Raw genomic sequence first — 18,404 nt, forward strand, 5'->3', positions numbered from 1 at the left:
CTTGCTGACATACAGGTTGAACCTCTTTAGTCTGGCATCCTCGGAACCTGACTGGTGCCGAACCAGAGAATTTGCTGAACCATGGGAGGTCAATACATTATTGTAATGAGCGGGTCTCTTTTTATTTTTATTTCACTGAGGCAAATAAACAGAACAACATACCGATGTGCCCTTTTCCAATTTCGGCAACAATTCCACCTTTTCCTGTATCGATACTGACACATGCGTACGCCTAGCAGCATTACCAACACTTCCACTGCTTGCTGGTCTCTTAGAAGACATATTTAGGAATAAATTAGAGCTAAATAACACAGAACACTGAGAGCAAGGACTGGCGGCTGTAACCAAACTTTGCCGGACCGCGGGAAACTTGGACCCACTCACGATAAGCGGACATCCGGCTAACTAAAATCATGCTGGACCATGGATGTTGCCGGAGCAGAGAGTGCCGGACTAGGGAGGTTCAACCTGTAGCGCTGTCCCCACCGGGGCTTGGGTCAGTGTAACTCGGGGGTTCTCAAACTGGGGGTCGTGAGGTTATTATATGGGGGGTCGTGAGCTGTCAACCTCCACCCCAAACCCTTCTTTGCCTCCAGCATTTATAATGGTGTTAAATATATAAACAAGTGTTTTTAATTTATAAGGGGGGTCGCACTCAGAGGCTTTCTATGTGAAAGGGTCACCAGTAAAAAATAGTTTGATTAAATTGTGTGGTGGCCAGAGTTGCTCTCCTGATTACAAGACTAGCCAAAACCCCAGTTATATAGAGGAGTCAGTGGGGGGTTATATATGTGACCCAGAAATATGGAGTACCATCTTTTTAATTTAACTGTAATCAAAACACAGACAATATTTCCTCATCCAAAAGCCTTTTAAATTTAGGAATTAATTCATGCAAAAACTCAAGTGTTAAGAAACAAGTGGAGTTAGTTATGGGCATAATGTAATGTAACAATGTGTGGACGTGGGGAGATGGAAGAACTAACCAAAAGGAGGTGGCATAATGGAAAACATTCTGTAGGAAGGCAGCTTGGTTCAAAACAAAAACATGGGAATCAGGGAACTTGAGTTTTATTCTCAGCTTTTGCTGCATGACTTTGGGTAAGTTGCTTTAAGGAAGACCTTTCCACTGTCCATAAGGGGAAAGGCATTCTTAGTTCCAATAGCAATGCATGATTATTCTGTTCTTTTTTTAGTCTTTATAACAATTAGTGAGTTGTAATGCTAGAGGGGGTGCCGGACTGACTTCACTAGAGATAAGGTGTTTATCGACAGAGTGACTGTAGCAAGGGTGCTGACTGTCCTAGCTCAGCATCAGTGCACCTCTGCTTTAATGTGCAAGGCCACTTTTGGGCTGAAAATAGAGTTTTGCCCTTACACTTCTCAGTAACTTTGTCACAGCTGTGGGTTTAAAAGGCTTGGCTGGCTAGTCACTTTCTTTTTCGTTACAAGAAAACAAAACATAACATGATATATCAAATTGCTTAATACTCACTGCTGTGGTGGTGCTGGCCAACTGAAACATACTGTGAGGAGAAAAAGGCAGCTGTCAACTCTAAATGCAAGCCAGAAATGCTTCTGCTTTGGATGGGCAAGCTTGATACACTCTTAATAATAACTACTGTTGAAAGTATATTAAAACATATGTATTAAGCAGCTTGTGACAATCTTTTTTTCCCTAAAAGAAAACAAAATTAATGATAACCTGTGGTTTTGCGTGATGTGATGACACAAAGGACAAGGGAGGGCGAAACACAGGAGAGAAAACTATCCGTACAGAATCTGAACTGCCCTCCACTCAGTCTACAGCTATCTAGTCTAAAATGGGCCTATACATTTTTATTAGGGCTGTCGGTTAACCACAGTTAACTCACACGATTAACTAAAAAAAATTAACTGCAATTAAAAAAATTAATCGTGATTAATCACACTCTTAAACAATAGAATACCAATTGAAATTTATTACAATTTTTTGGATGTTTTCCTACATTTTCAAATATATTGATTTCTATTTCAACACCGAATACACAGGGTACAGTGTTCACTTTATATTATTTTTGATTACAAATATTTGCACTCTAAAAATGATAAAATAAATAGTATTTTTCAATTCACTGCATACAAGTACTGTGCAGTGCAATCTCTTTATCGTGAAAGTGTAATTTACAAATGTAGATTTTTTTTGTTACATAACTGCACTCAAAAACAAAATATTTAAAACTTCAGAGCCTACAAGTCCACTCAGTCCTACTTTTTGTTCAGCCAATTGTTAAGACAAACAAGTTTGTTTACATTTACAGGAGATACTGCTGACTGCTTTTTATTTACAATGTCACCTGAAAATGAGAACAGGCATTTGCATTGCATTGCAAGGTATTTACTTGCCAGATATGCTAAACATTCATATGTCCCTTCATGCTTCGGCCACCATTCCAGAGGACATGCTTCCATGCCGATGATGATGCTTAAAAAAAATAATGCGTTAATTAAATTTGTGACTGAACTCCTTAGGGGAGAATTGTATGTCTCCTGTTCTGTTTTACCCTCATTCTGCCATATATTTCATGTTATAGCAGTCTCGGATGATGACCCAGCACATATTCGTTTTAAGAACACTTTCACAGCAGATTTGACAAAATACATAGAAGGTACTAATGTGAGACTTCTAAAGATAGCTACGGCACTTGACCAAAGGTTTAAGAATCTGAAGTGCCTTCCAAAATCTGAAAGGGATGAGGTGTGGAAAATGCTTTCAGATGTCTTAAAAGAGCAACATTCCGATGTGGAAACTAAAGAACCTGAACCACCAAAAAAGAAAATCAACCTTCTCCTGGTGGCATCTGACTCAGATGATGAAAATGATGGACACATGTCCCCTGGAATGGTGGTTGAAGCATCAAGGGACATATGAATCTTTAGTACATCAGGCACATAAATATCTTGCGATGCCGGCTACAACAGTGCACTGCGAACGCCTGTTCTCACTTTCAGGTGACTTTGTAAACAAGAAGTGGGCAGCATGATCTCCTGCAAATTGTTACCAAACTTGTTTGTCTGAGTGATTGGCTGAAGTAGACTGAGTAGACTTGTAGGTTCTCAAGTTTTACATTGTTTTATTTTGAATGCAGTTATTTTTTGTACATAATTCTACATTTGTAAGTTCAACGTTCATTATAAAGAGATTGCATTACAGTACTTGCATTAGGTGAATTGAAATAGACTATTTCTTACAGTGCAAATATTTGTAATCAAATATAAATATAAAGTGAGCACTGTACACATTGTATTCTGTGTTGTAATTGAAATTAATATATAAATGTAGAAAACATCCAAAAATATTTAAATAAATGGTATTCTATTATTGTTTAACTGCAATTAATCGTGATTAACTTTTTTTAATCGCTTGACAGCCCTAATTTTTATAAGCCCTGTTGGACATTAACACAAGGTAAACACATGCTCTTGTGATACTAGTAGTGTTTTGATTAAATGAACTAATTTACAATAGTTATAATAGTTAAGTCACTTTTGAGGAAAATACTTTATTTTCTTGTTTCTCTCATTTATATTCCAAATGCGCATATATATATATAGTATTTGCTTTAACGTCTTTTTTAAGACTGACATTTTATTTGTCAATAACTCTGTGTTGATCTTTATTTTCGTTTATTTCAGGAAAATAGATACAAACAGTGTACTATGGTGCTGTCCTCACAGTCATGATTAATTAAACCATTCAGTTTTATACTATTTACTGTGTTTAGCTTTTGAGCCCCATTTATTGCCTATAATCAACATGAGAGAACTAGTGAGAAGCACCTTCCAGTGCTGTATCAAGGGAATGTCTGTAGACATAATGAAGGCCGGGCCCTTCCTGTCCAGAGCAATTGACTATCTTTAGCCTCTTTGTGCCTGGGAACCCATGTTTGTTCTTGAACTGGGGATTCTTACAAAACAGTGCAGTTCTAGTATAAATCTAGATGAGAAATTATACCCTTGTTGTACTCTCTTGGTGAATTATGCAGAAGCATTGACTTTGAGAAACTGGGGCAGCTGTGTTAAGGAATCCCCATTTACACTAGGTAAAAAAGTAAACAGTAAATGGAGAGTAGTGTAACAAACACTTGGAGTATCAAAAAACAACTGTGAAAAGAATCTGTCTTAATGTGCTAGCCCCCTGCAGTTTAACATATTGCTTACAACCTTCACAATAGAGTTTGAGTGACTTCAGTTACACATTCCAGGAGACTGGCAGTCTGTTACAATCAGAGTCCAGACTCTAAAGCAGGCTAATTTACAGCAATGGGATGAAGAAAGTTGTGGATTTGTATTACACACTCTCACCTGACACCGTATCTGATCCCTTACCCGCTGATTGACATCTTGAATGAGCTCTTTGAAGCAAGTTCCAGCTTAATTAAAACGTTTGCTTGGTTAGCAGTGATCTGTGAAAGCCTGTGATAAATATTGAATCGGGTTCACCTGCTGGTTACTGTGAGTGGATAAACAGCTGCTTTGTGCAGTTTAATCAAGAGACTGTAGCAGCAGAATACTACTCCTTTTAAAAGCGTTTTAAAAAAGAATAGCTGAAAAGCTCTAGTAATGTCACTTCTGATATCTTACTAGGGTGTGCTTGTGTGAGATTTCACACAACAGGTATTCACCACTGTATCATTCAGATGGCTTTGTACCCAATGAAATATAGAAGAAGATATCAAGAAGTCCTCTTATCTCTGTGCTTCAAAGATCATAGCCTCAGTGTTTGTTTAACCTTATTTTACACTTAACTCTCTCAGTGCATTTGACTCTTCTTTTATTATTCATAGAATCTCAGAAATGCAGGGTTGGAAGGGACTTTAAGAGGTCATCAAGTCCAGCCCCCTGCACTGAGGCAGGACCAAATAAACCTAGACTATCCCTGACAGGTGTTTATCCACCCTGTTCTTAAAAACCTCCATTGATGGGGATTCCACAACCTGCCTTGGAAGCCTCTTTCAGACATTAACTACCCTTAATAGTAAGAGAGCTTTTTCTAATATCTAACCTAAATCTCCCTTGCTGCAGATTAAGCCCATTATTTCCTGTCCTGTCTTCAGTTGGCATGGAGAACAGTTGATCCCCGTCCTCTTTATAACAGCCCTTAACATATTTTAAGACTGTTATCAGGTCTCCCTTCAGTCTTCTTTTCTCAAGACTAAATGTTCCCAGTGTTTTTAACTTTTCCTCCTAGGTCAGGTTTTGATATTTGTTGCTCTCCTCTGGACTCTCTCCAATTTGTCCACTTTTTTCCTAATGTGTGGCACCCAGAATTGAGCACAATACTCCAAGCAGAGGCTTCACCGGTGCCGAGTAGAGTGGGACAATTTACCTCTCAGGTCTTGCATACGACACTTCTGTTAATACACAGCAGAATGATATTACCCTTTTTTTTTTTTTGCTTGCAACTGTTGACTCATATTTGGTTTGTGGTCCACTATAACCCCCAGATCCTTCACAGCAGTACTACCATCTAGCCAGTTATTCCCCATTTTGTAGTTGTGTATTTGATTTCTCCTTAAGTGTAGTACTTTGCACTTATCTTTATTGAATTTCATCTTGTTGAATTCAGACCAATTCTCCGGTTTGTCAGTCATTTTGAATTCTAATCCAGTCCTCTAAAGTGTTTGCAACCCCTTCCAGCTTGGTGTCATCTGCAAATTTTATAAACACACTCTCCACTCTATTATCCAAGTCATTAATGAAAATATTAACTAGTACTGGATCCAGCACTGACCACTACACAACCCCTTCATTCCTTTGGACGAAGGAAAAGCAAGCCCTAGGAATAATTTCTTTATGTTGTAGGAAAATGAGGCACATAAAAAGACATTGCACCCCCAAAAATCTCAAACTCTCAGAAGTGGGACTGGTACTATGGGGAAGCCAGGCTTCGCAGTGATAGGGAAACTTGGACTAGCCAAGGAAACTGCTTTGTGGACACCAATTTAGAGATGGGAGGTCAGCTGAGTTTCAAATTTCACTTTTCCTGAGGGAGAAACCCAGATTCTAGTCTCAGCCTGTGCAGAGAGAACTTGGGGAATGTACAGTTTTTTACAGGAAACAAACCAGACACAAGGGAGAAAAGCCCAATGAGATGTTCTGAGTGACAGAGGGATTCCTTGAGTGGGGGCAACAGAGAAAGGGTAGAACTTGTTTCACGGGTTTTGGAAGCTCAGGAACATGCTGATAACCAAACCCCTGATATGAGCACCAAACACCATGACAAACTACACAACCAGATGAAAGCACTCTGGCAGAAACTGGATGATAGGACACATGTAGCCCAGAGTGGCTGTCTGAGCAGCAAGAATGAAGCAAGCAAGTAGAGATCATCCTTGGAAAGATGAGGAGGCTTGTATAAGTGAAAGGCCCCCTTGTTTTGGATTTAAAACTCCTACTTCAGGAATAAGGCCACCAGGAGCTGGTCCACATCACTGCCGGTGGGCATAATTGGGCCAGGATACCTTGTGGCACAAATACAAAGGAAAAGGCAAGTTCTTCTTCGAGTGATTGTTCATGTCCATTCCAAGCAGGTGTGTGCGCGCCGCATGCACGCCAGCCAGAAGATTTTACTATAGCAGCGTCCGTAGGGTCGTCTTCGCCGCCCCCTGGAGTGGCACCTTCATGGCGCTGTATATAGGGGCCAGCCGACTCTCCACCCCCTCAGTTCCTTCTTACCGCCGATGACGGCTAGCTGGAACTGTTCGGGCACAAGGTATATTCAACGGGGGGCCTGCAGTTGCGCATTGCCAATCAGCAAGCCATAGTGAGCCGGTATGGACATAACACGTGCTCGGCTTTGTCTAGGTTTGTGGACCTCCTTCCACAGGAGTCACGAACTGAGTTTTCAGCCCTGGTTGAAGAGGGGAGATTGATTACCCGGGCTTCCCTCCAGGCGGCCTTGGACGCAGCCGATTCAGCCTCATGCACGTTGGCGACTGGTCTGGTCATGAGGTGCAGAGCCTGGCTTCAAGTTTCTGGCCTCCCTCATGAGGTCCAACAAACGATCCAAGACCTCCCCTTCGAAGGGCCCACGCTCTTCTCGGAGAAGACTGATAAGAGGCTTCATAGTCTAAAGGATTCACGGACCACCCTCCGTTCATTAGGCCTAGACACCCCGGTCACCCAGTGTAGACAGTTCAGGCCACCACAGGCCCCACGGCCGTACCAGCCTCAAAATTGAGGGGATGCCTTGCGCAGAAGGGGAAGGACAGGCAGGAGGAGGCAACAACAGCAGCCCTTCGGCCAGTCATCTGCCCAACCAAGGCCTACACAGGGGCCTAGACCACCATTTTGGTTGAGGACGGCCTCCCAGTCAGAACCCTGGATCCATCCAACCTTACCTTCTCGTCACATCTGTCCCCCTTCTGTCGTGCGTGGGCCCGGATCACATCGGACGCTTGGGTGTTTCGCACGGTAGAGAGGGGATATTCTATCCAGTTCTCTTCCTCCATCCCGCCCCAATAGCCCCCCTCCCCCTTCCTCTTCAGGGACCCCTCTCATGAGCAACTTCTCCTTCAAGAAGTTCAGTCCCTCCTCGCATCAGGGGCAGTAGAGGAGGTTCCTCAGGAGCTACGGGGCAGGGGCTTCTACTCTCGCTATTTCCTAATACCGAAAGCGAAAGGGGGCCTCAGACCTACTCTGGACTTGCGGCGTCTCAACAAGTTTGTAAAGAAGCTCAAGTTCCGCAGGTCTCCCTGTCCTCCATCATTCCTTCCATGGATCCAGGAGACTGGTATGCTGCCCTTGACTCAAATGACACATACTTTCACATTGCGATAATCCCTCAGCACAGGCGTTACCTCAGGTTTCTCGTGTGCAATGCTCATCTATAATTTACGGTTCTGCCCTTTGGTCTGTCGCAGCCCCAAGGGTCTTCACGAAGTGCATGGCAGTCGTGGCAGCCTTCCTGCGCAGGCAGGGGATTCAGGTGTTCCCTTACCTGGACGATTGGCTCATCAAGGGCAGGACCGAGGCTCAGGTGGTCTTTACCAGGCAGACCTTCCTTGAGCTAGGCCTCTTACTCAACGAGGCCAAGTCCACACTATCTCCAACCCCAAAAATCGAATTCATAGGGGCATTTCTGGACTCGACACATGCCAGGGCATATCTCGCAGAGGCCAGATTCCAGACTATGTCCAACATTATCCTCGGCCTCCAACGTTACCCGACCACCACAGCAAGAAACTGCCTCAAATTACTAGGGCACATGGCGGCATGTACCTACATGGTGAGACACACCAGACTCAGACTGCACCCACTCCAGTCCTGGTTGGCAGGGGTTTATTGGCCGGTCAGGGACTCCCTAGAATCAGTGGTGACGTTACCTCGGCCGGTGTTGGACTCCCTTCAATGGTGGCTCGACCCGCGGGAGGGCCTTTCCTCGACCCCGAGCCCTCCCTATCCCTGGTAACGGTCGCATCGGATCGGGGATGGGGGTGCACAACTGGGCGGCCTCAGAACCCAAGGCCTTTGGTCATGAGAGGATCTTTCGTTGCACATCAATGTCAGGGAATTACGAGCGGTGCGCCTCGCGTGCATAGCCTTCAAATCCCAGCTGGCAGGCAGGTGCGTTTCAGTCCTCACGGACAACACTCCAACAATGTTCTATATCAACAAACAGGGTGATGTTCTATATCAACAAACAGGGTGGTGCTCGCTCCTCTCCCCTGTGCCGGGAGGCCCTTGCATTATGGGACTTTTGCGTACAGAACGTAATTCACCTGACAGCATCCTTCCTCCCAGAGACGCACAACGGGCTTGCAGACGCCCTCAGCCGCTCGTTCCAGGGTCACGAGTGGTCTATCCGCAGGGATATAGTACTCTAAATTTTCCGGCTCTGGGGTCATCGCCAGGTGGACCTGTTTGCCTCCAGCGAGAACAGGAAGTGTCGTCAATTCTGCTCCATCATGGGACGCAGTCCGGGGTCTCTAACAGACGCCTTTCTCCTTTCTTGGGCAGACGGGCTATTTTACACCTTTCCCCCAATTCCCATGGTTCAGAGTAATCCTCAAGGCCCACAGATATCACGATCAGCTCATCCTGATAGCGCCTGCGTGGCCGCACCAGCACTGGTACACGTCTCTCCTGCACGTGTCTATGCGGGTGCCCCTCAGGTTGCCCCTACTACCGGACTTGATCACACAGGATCGCGGTTGCCTCCTTCACCTGAACCTGGAGTCACTCCACCTTACAGCCTGGATGCTCCATGGCTAAACCCTGTGGAGATGCAATACTCCCATCAGGTCAGGCAGGTCCTTCTTGGCAGCAGGAAGCCTTCAACAAGGACCACATACTTGGCTAAGTGGAAGTGCTTCTCGCTTTGGGCCACACAACGGGGTCTTGCTCCTTTGCTCGCCCCGATCCCTCTTATCCTGGACTATTTACTATATCTCAGACACCTGGGACTGACTCTCTCTTCGGTTCGAGTACACCTTGCTGCCATCTCGGCATTCCACCCTGGAGCGGGGGGTACCTCAGTGTTTGCGAACCCGCTCGTTGGTCGCTTCCTCAAGGGCCTTGACAGGTTGTTCCTGCACATTCGTCAACCCATCCCTGCTTGGGACCTCAATTTAGTCCTGTCCGTCCTCACAGGCCCCCCTTTTGAGCCGCTGGCTTCGTGTTCGCTGTTATATCTTTCATATAAGGTCGCGTTCTTGGTGGCTATCACATCAGCCCAGAGAGTGTCGGAAGTCAGAGCTCTAACATCTAAACCTCCATACACTGTCTTCCACAGGGACAAGGTCCAACTCAGGCCGCACCCAGTGTTCCTCCCTAAAGTGATTTCTCCATTTCACATGGGTCAAGACATTTTTCTCCCGGTGTTTTATCCGAAACCGCACTCCTCTGCGAAGGAGTGTAGGCTGCATTCCCTGGATGTTCGCAGGGCTCTCGCGTGCTATATCGAAAGGACAAGATCCTTCAGGAAATCAACCCAACCATTTGTCGCCATGGCCGATAGGATGAAAGGGGCTCCCGGTCTTGTCACAGCGAATCTCGGCTTGGATCAGAACCTGCATCAGGGAGTGCTACAGTCGGGCCAATATACCAGCCCTGCCTATCACGGCCCACTCCACAAGAGCGCAGGCCTCTTCCGCTGCATTCCTGGCCCAGGTCCCGACGCAGGAAATTTGTAGAGCGTCCGCCTGGTCCTCAATCCACACCTTTACAGCGCACTACGCCATCACGCACCAGGCCAGAGATGCTGCTGCCTTTGGCCGCGCAGTACTCCAGTCTGGAGTGACCTCCGACCCCACCGCCTAGATTCGGGCTTGTGAGTCACCTGCTTGGAATGGACATGAACAATCACTCGAAGAAGAAAAAACGGTTACTCACCTTCTCGTAACTGTTGTTCTTCGAGATGTGTTGTTCATGTCCATTCCAATACCCGCCCTCCTGCCCCTCTGTCGGAGTGTCAGCAAGAAGGAACTGAGGGGGTGGAGGGTCGGCTGGCCCCTATATACAGCGCCATGAAGGCGCCACTCCAGGGGGCGCCGAAGCAGACCCTACGGATGCTGCTACAGTAAAATCTTCCGGCTGGCGTGCACGCGGCGTGCACACACCTGCTTGGAATGGACATGAACAACACATCTCAAAGAACAACAGTTACGAAAAGGTGAGTAACCGTTTTTTGGAAGCTGCAGGAGAAGATGGCCCCAGATGATAAGGAGAAATCTAAGAACCACGTTAAATGGAACAGGGCCGGCTTTAGGGCGATTCAGCCGATTCCCTGGAATCGGGCCCTGCGCCCCTAAGAGGGCCCTGTAACGTCCCAAAGGAGCTGCCGCCGAAGTCCCGGCACTGTTGTCGTCGTCAGCTCAATCGTTGCTGCTGTCTTCGGCGGCATTTTGGCGGGGGGTCCTTCCTCCGCGGCAGCGATTGCGCTGCCGCCGAAGACAGCGGCAGAACTTTAGCGGCAGCGCCTTCAAATCGGGCCCTGCGGTGCCTAAAGCCGGCCCTGAAATGCAAGAACAAACACAAGATCATGATCACAGATGTGGAAGAGCACCTGTGTCACAAAGAACAGCAGTGGCTGGACTTGGGGATAACTTGCATGAAGCATGGGGAAGACTCCACCCATCCGCATGACCAGATAGCTGAGCTGCAAACTCATGTTGGAGAACTTAAAAGACAGCTGGCCCAGAAGGAAGAGGAAACGTAAGCAGCCGTGACTAAGACGGAAGAGGAAGAAAGCCAGAAGAACACGGCCCAGAAAATAATCTGTAAATTGGAATCTCAGATTAATGAACATCAAGGACACCTTGAGCGAGTACATAGGAACAGAGCAAAAACCCAGAAGCAGGAGCTGAGGAAAAAGCTGAAGGTACTGGGAATGGAGCTAGAAGACACAGTAGACTCCACTGCTCCATAGTGGGAACTCACATTAAAGTGGGAACAGAAAATGTCTTTCGTGAAGAAGACCCTGAATGATGAGACAAAGACTCATGAGGCACAAACCCAGCCGATAAGAGAAAGGCAATTACAAGCTATGAAGGAGCTGACAGAACAGCTGGAACACACAACGTGAGTGACAGCAAACTTTGAGAAGGCAAAGCAGGCTCTGGAGAGCGAGCAGGCAGAGCTGTTCAGTGAGGTGACGATACTTCAGCAGTGCAAAGAGGACTCTGAGTTCAAGTCCAAGAAAGTAGAAGTCCAGCGCCAAGATCTGCAGGTAAAATAAGTTGACTGTAAGAGAGTGTGGCGTGAGCTGGCTAGGAAAGTTACCAGACATCAGTGCAAGCTAAACAATGTCACAGGCCTTCTGAGCTGATCAGAAAGCACATCGCTCAAGTCCGTGAAAGCTGCTTCTGGATGCTCAGGAGTTGGTTGCAGGAGGAGAAGTGCCAGACGCTGAGCCTCAGCACGGAGCTGAGGCAGATGGAGGAGGAGAACAGCTCCCAAGAGCAGCAAAAAAGGAGCAGGAGACTATGAGATCCACCTCCTGAGTATCAGAGTTACTCAGTTCTAGGAATGGAGGAGCAAAAATGTGGAGAAGAGAAGGTAGTGAAAGGACACAGTGTGTCTGGAAGGGGTGGGGGAGGGCAATATTACTCACATAATATCATGGGTAGAAGAAGAACACAAGTGGATACAATTAAATGAAATCCTAAAAGCCTCAGGCAAGGCTGTGCAGACCTTTATAATTGACACCCCAAGAGGAAGCTGGATGTTGTCGTGGACGTTCTCAGTGTATGTATGTATGTATCTGACGTTTGCATTATTTATCATGAGTATTGATGTGGAAAGGTGGTTTATTTTGAGTCCCTCTACCTAGGAACAAAGGAATTGCCAAACTGGATCAGACTCATAGTCATCCTGTCCAGTATCGTGTCTCACAATGGTTAGCATCAGATGCTTCTAAGGAAGGTGCAAGAGACCTGCAGGAGGTAGATATTTGATAATTCCCTCCCATCCCCTGAAAGTCTCATCCCACCTCCTACTAGTTAGAAATTGGTTTAAGCCCTGAAGCATGAGGATTTTATATCTCTTGCAAACATTTTTAAGCATTAACTACTATAATTTTGGAAATTCTTGTTATCCATATAAATGTCCATTCCCTTAAAATCTTGCTAAATTCTACAGTGAAAATGATAAAATTTAACCATAGATGGTGTAAACAGTTGTTAGCTCAACTATTTTTTTAGCTCAGTGTGGATGGAGCCAAACTGTGTTATAACCAGTTATTTTAAAACGTCCTTGTTTAAACCAGTATTTTCTACCAGGATTAAATCACTTGGTATTTTTAAACCAGTTATCATAGTTTGGCTCTCTGGGCCAAGCAGTAACACAGATGGAGCACAATCATATTTAACATCTCTGGGTAAACTTGTCTGTTTTCATACTGTGGAACAGGGCCTTATGGATAAATTAGGTATTGCCCTTCATCTTTCCTTAAAAAAAAAGTATGTTCCTCTAATTCTAAATAGTTTAATGAGTTATAAAATGATGATGTAGATAAAGTTTTTCTTTATCCTAACAATTTAACTTTTTTCCCAGTTACTATCTTTGTGTGTATCTAGGAATTCTTTCAATAAAAAGATTTAAAGCCCAAAATAGGTACTATATAATTTGGGAAATGCAGGAGAAAGATATTTATTGAGCACGTGTGGTGTACCAGACTGTTCAGATGCAGATGTGCTCCCTGTCCCAGGGGGTTTACAAGCAAAATAAAATAATAGGCCATACAATTTATAACAAACTCAAGAACATTGTTGGAGCAGCAATATAAATATAACACAAACTCAACCACAGAAGTCCCATTTGAACCCTTTCTTCAACTTCCTGCCAAATACAGATTAAAACTTGGGTCTTGTGGTTAACAAACTTGGGTCCTGAAGGTTAAGAAATTTGGGCTGTTAGTAAAATAAGTTTTAGTATACAAGTTAACTTTCTTTCCTCACTATTTCTCAGTTGCCCTGAAAGGAATATGACAGATACTTTTGTAGCTTAGCAAGCTCCTCTCCTTCCTGAAATGCAGATTTATAATTTTTACTGCAGTACTCCCCAACTATACAGTAATTACCTCTTACAGTGAAAAGTAACTAGGACTCTTTTTCCTCTTTCTACAGTAATGGAAGACTACAATGTCATAAATTATGCTAAGTCGCAACTACAATGGTATAAATAGCTTCTGGTACAGAAATGCAGAACCCAAAGGGTCACTTACGAAAATGTTTAAAAGCTCAGCTATTTCATACCTAATCCAACTTTTTTTTTTTTAACAAGAAAATCTCTGCAGAAATTTGCATAAGTGAGTATTGCAAGATGTAGGGAGAAGTTGCTGCTTTAACCATGCTATTGCTTTAATTATTCCTGCTTTATGTTGTTTGATTTCCAGAGATATTTGTCAGTTTGGGACTATTTTACTGTGTTTTAAGTCATAAAATGGGCACTTCTTTACTTTATGGTCTACCAGAAATCTACCCTGCTGAAGTCCCAAACGGTAACTTTTTTAAGGAAGGTAAATCCTATGATGACATTTAGAGTCTTTTTATTTTTAAAGGCTTGTTTGGGTCCTTTGCAACAGAAATATAAGTATTGATTGCTGAGGACCCCAAAATAATGTATTTTTAAATATAAAAAGTGTGTGTGTGTGTGTGTGTGTGTGTGTGTGTGCGTGCTTGCTTGCTTGCTTGCAGCTCACATGCAATGCATCCTCCAGGAATTTTGCCCGAAACTTACCTTCCTCAATGAAAGCAAATTTTGAGGGCCTGAACTAGTTGAACAGTAATATCCTTTTTTAATAGTTAAGCTTAGAGGGGCTGAATTTTTTGACTCAAAAATGTGTTTTTAGAAAATAAACGTAAAAATAACCCATTAAACCATGAAATTATGTGGCTGTATGCAGCTGGGTCATAAATTAATTGTACTCAAGCAGGGTTGGGGAATAGCTTGCCTAAAACAGACAATCCTCTTTACTGATTGAACCTGTATGCTGTTTACTTTAACCCACTTGTCACGCAACTCATGGAAACCCGAAACTTAATTGTTTTATGAAGTGCTTCCTCATGTGTCAATGCCTAACCTATAGGCACTTCAGTTATATTATATACCGTATAATTGAAAGATCTTTCCCAAAAAATTTCTAACAGAGCATCTGAAAGTGTGAACCTCCAGTTTAATGCAAATAAAGGGCTCACCTTCTCAAATAAGAGCCTTCTTAATGTGTGGGTTTTTTTTGTTGTTGGGTTGTCGGGTTTTTTTGTTATACAGGCACCTCTTTAAAGTGTTTTTTTTTTTTTTCTTGGCTGATGGCGTCTGTGGTTTTCAGAAATGTTATGACTACTGCAAAGCAGTTATATACTTTTACTGGTTACTATAAAATCAGCCTGAGTTTACAGCTTTCCTGATGTTGGTTTATTTTTTTATTTTATTTTATTTTATTTTTTAGTAAAAGGTAACATTTTAAAGCTGCAATAGTGAGTGAAGTGCTTCTTAAAGCCAGTATTATGCCAATTTTAATCCTTTTAAGAAAAACTTTAAGGTCACCTGTAAAATACTGTAATTTATATACACCCCACACACATGCAGGCATTATGGTTTTAATTTTACCTTTTTAAAACTTTTTAATAAAAAGTTTCTTTGAATTTTATTTTTTCCCCAAAGATACAGTAAAAGGAATTACCACTGTTGGTGTTGTACATAAAGAATTTGAATTGCATTTTCCAATCATCTTGATTGTATAAGTACAGTATAGGACAGCAAATATTACTGTGCTTTGGAAAATTGTTGGTGTACTGGTCTAGATTTCTCTAAAATTTACATTTAGTAAAGTAAATGTTTAGGCCTCACATTATCCTCCCATAAAGGATTAATGGTATTGCATCATCTCTGAGGGGGAAAAAATGAATTCAAATGAAAGGGGATAGATATGGGCAAAAAGGCCTGCACAGTAAGCAAAAGTAAACTGATTCTGCAGCTTATTTACATTAATTTTCTTAGTATGTTAATAAATATCATTATTTCAAAGACCAAAATAGAATATAGATCAAAATATCACGATATAATTTGCATTCCAATTTTCTGAGAGTATAAACTGAGTCGGATATTGCCGCATATGTAACGTACACCACATGTCAGCTGTTTCCTGCTTCACTGCTGACAAGAGCCCCATTCATAACTCTCTTCTTTTTATCCTTTCAGTGAATAAGTAATTATTCAATATAGAAGGCAGGATATTTGGAACTGGCTATTTAATGTGGCAGCACACCGTAATGAAATCTGCTGTTACTGGCAACCTGAGAGGGGAATGTAACAATTCCAGCATGGCTGTAACTTTATCTGCTTTGACGGCCTGTTTATTTGGCACATCAGTGAACCTTTTATCCCAGTGAGTGACAGCTCCAGGAGGGTCACATTTACATCCATTCTATCATGTATTGTAATATTTAATGGCGGACAAGGATGAGTGGGACTCAGGGTAATTTGAACTTGCTTTTCCACAGAGTGGAGGCTAAGAGACAGCTTGATCCCCAGTATTGTGGTGTAACACATTCCATGACTTAGCATTTGTTTATGAAGGATAATCAATTAAAAGCAGAGGGAAAAACTTTCAGCTGTCAAGTACAGTTTGTTGCTACTTGCGCCATCAAACTAAAAACCAAGTGCAAACTATTTTACACTGTTAACACGTGCTGGTCGGTTTTTCACTATTGCATGTACTTGTACAGACAAGATACTTTTCTTACAGATCTCTTAACATTTTCTTTGTGTCATCTACATAAATCCTAATGATTAGTCTTCCCAATAGTTTATGTTGTGGAAGAGACTGAGGAGGATGAGTTTCTCTGTGACAAAGTAATTGGAGTGAAAAAAAAAAAAAACAGTTGTCCTGCTATTCCAAATATTTTTCCTGGATTCAGTACTGTTAGCTAAGAATTATGAAACTCTTAAGGCGAAATGAGAGTATTCATTAGAATTGACTAATGGCATAACACCATGATGAGTGTATTACTAATGGAGTATATGCTTTGAAGCCAATTTAGTGAAATTTGATTTGCAGATGAAACCATATTAAAACAAAGTTTTCAGTATTAGTTTTAATTTGGTAGCCCAGTCAGGTCTTGATCCTACAAGGTGCTGCAGAGTTGTGTCCTGATCCAGCAAAGCTCTTAAGCACATGCTTAAATTTATGTATATGAGAAGTCTCTCTGACTTCAGTTGCACTAGTCACATGTTTAAGTGCTTTACTGGATTGAGGCCAGAGTGCTCAGCACCTTATAGGATCAAGCCCTCAATGGAAAAGTAATTTCCTTTAGCTGGCAGTCAGTATATAAGTACTTGTTCAAATTAAGAAACATAATAAACAATCCTTTTCCCCCACATTAATGTTTCTCACTTTTTCTTCATTTGTCTGCTATGAAACAAAGGCTGCCATCTGGTTTGAAGACCGCGTGTGTCTCTTGTATAACATGCTTTTTTTTTACTCAGTTCTTAAGGCCTGGGAACTCCTAACTCTAGGCGTCCTGCATAACTTGCTACTAAACTGTCCTGGCTTTTTTCATTGTAATAATTTGTCACAGGTAAATTAGAGGTAATTGGCCGTGCATGATGGCAGAAAATGAACCTAAAGTAGAAAAACTTTCCTAGTGCATTGTAAAAATTAGTTTAAAATTCTCTCTCTTTTCTGGCACAAACGAATAAACAAATTAAAATGTCATGTACAAAATAATGTTATTTTACTGGCATAGCACTTGAGTTTAACCACAATCTGGTTTGTTTAAATCCTGGAGAGACAGTGAACGGTACCAGTAAACCTTTCTATATGTAAAATTAATAGATGGTATAACCAAGGACATGCATCAACTTTGCTACTAAATTTCGTATGTTGATTTCGATGGTAACATTTTAATTTCCATCAAAGTAATGGCATATTAACCTGGAAAATATTATGCTGACTGGCAAAGAATATATAAAGAAAAAAGCAGATGGAGAATTTGGTAATTACTTACATTTTTTTACTTGAGAGATACTCTCTTTTCTACGATAACTTTTTAAAAAAAAATTAAACTCTCTTAGAAATTATTTTGAGATTTTGTAATGTTTTATGTATACTTTTAACTTGAGTCCACTATTCAGAGTTTGATAGATTAATTAATGGGACGTTTTGAACCACCCTAGAGGAAAACGCTCAATGGTCAATATGGAGATTTAGTATATACAGTTTGCAGTGGTAATGTCCTAATAAACTTTCCGTGTTTTGGTTACAGTCTCCTGGCCCCTGCACACAGTGTTCCTGTTCTTCTGCAAAAGAAAATGGTAAAAATGTTAGTAATGCAAAGAGGAAGGAAAATGGAGGAAAGCCACACATCCCCAAAATATTTTTTGGAACTCGAACACACAAGCAAATAGCTCAGATTACTAGAGAGCTGCAGAGGACAGTGTACTCCAGTGTCCGTATGACAATTCTTTCTAGCCGGGATCATACCTGTGTTCATCCAGTGGTATCCAGAAGTAGTAACAGGAATGAAAAATGCGCAGACTTGCTGGAAGGAAAAAATGTGAGTAGTTTTGTTTCAGAAAATGAGTATTTAATTAAAAAATATTAATGAAAGATTTAGCTGCCTGAGCAGCTGGATTGAGTAACATTCTAACTTCTTAATGGCACACTGGTTGGAAGCCCTTTTGTAACTTCTAACTCATTTTGCATTAGACCATTAATCTTCAGTAAATCTTGATTCACAGCATCAAAATTTAAAAAGTGTAATAGATTATGACAATGTATGATTATAGTTTTAATTTGGGAGCTTAATTATAATTGCAATAACCTTTGCTTTCTCAAAACTTATTTCTTTTTTAAATTAAATTAAATAATCCATTCAGGCCTGATTTCTCTCTGCTTATTCTTTTATTTTATTTTATTGAGT

At 42.2% G+C, this 18,404-nt stretch overlaps 1 protein-coding gene across 1 annotated transcript in view; it reads left to right on the forward strand.

Moving 5' to 3' along the window:
* The window catches only part of BRIP1 (BRCA1 interacting helicase 1), a 126,857-nt gene that overhangs the window by 20,542 nt on the left and 87,911 nt on the right, over nt 1-18,404 (forward strand). Inside the window, exon 7 of the mRNA XM_054008544.1 lies at nt 17,748-18,038. Coding sequence (XP_053864519.1) covers nt 17,748-18,038 — 291 coding nt within the window. The remainder of the gene's footprint in view (nt 1-17,747; nt 18,039-18,404) is intronic.

The sequence above is a fragment of the Malaclemys terrapin genome, chromosome 18, assembly GCF_027887155.1.
Source record: "Malaclemys terrapin pileata isolate rMalTer1 chromosome 18, rMalTer1.hap1, whole genome shotgun sequence".
In the NCBI taxonomy this organism is placed as follows: domain Eukaryota; kingdom Metazoa; phylum Chordata; order Testudines; family Emydidae; genus Malaclemys; species Malaclemys terrapin.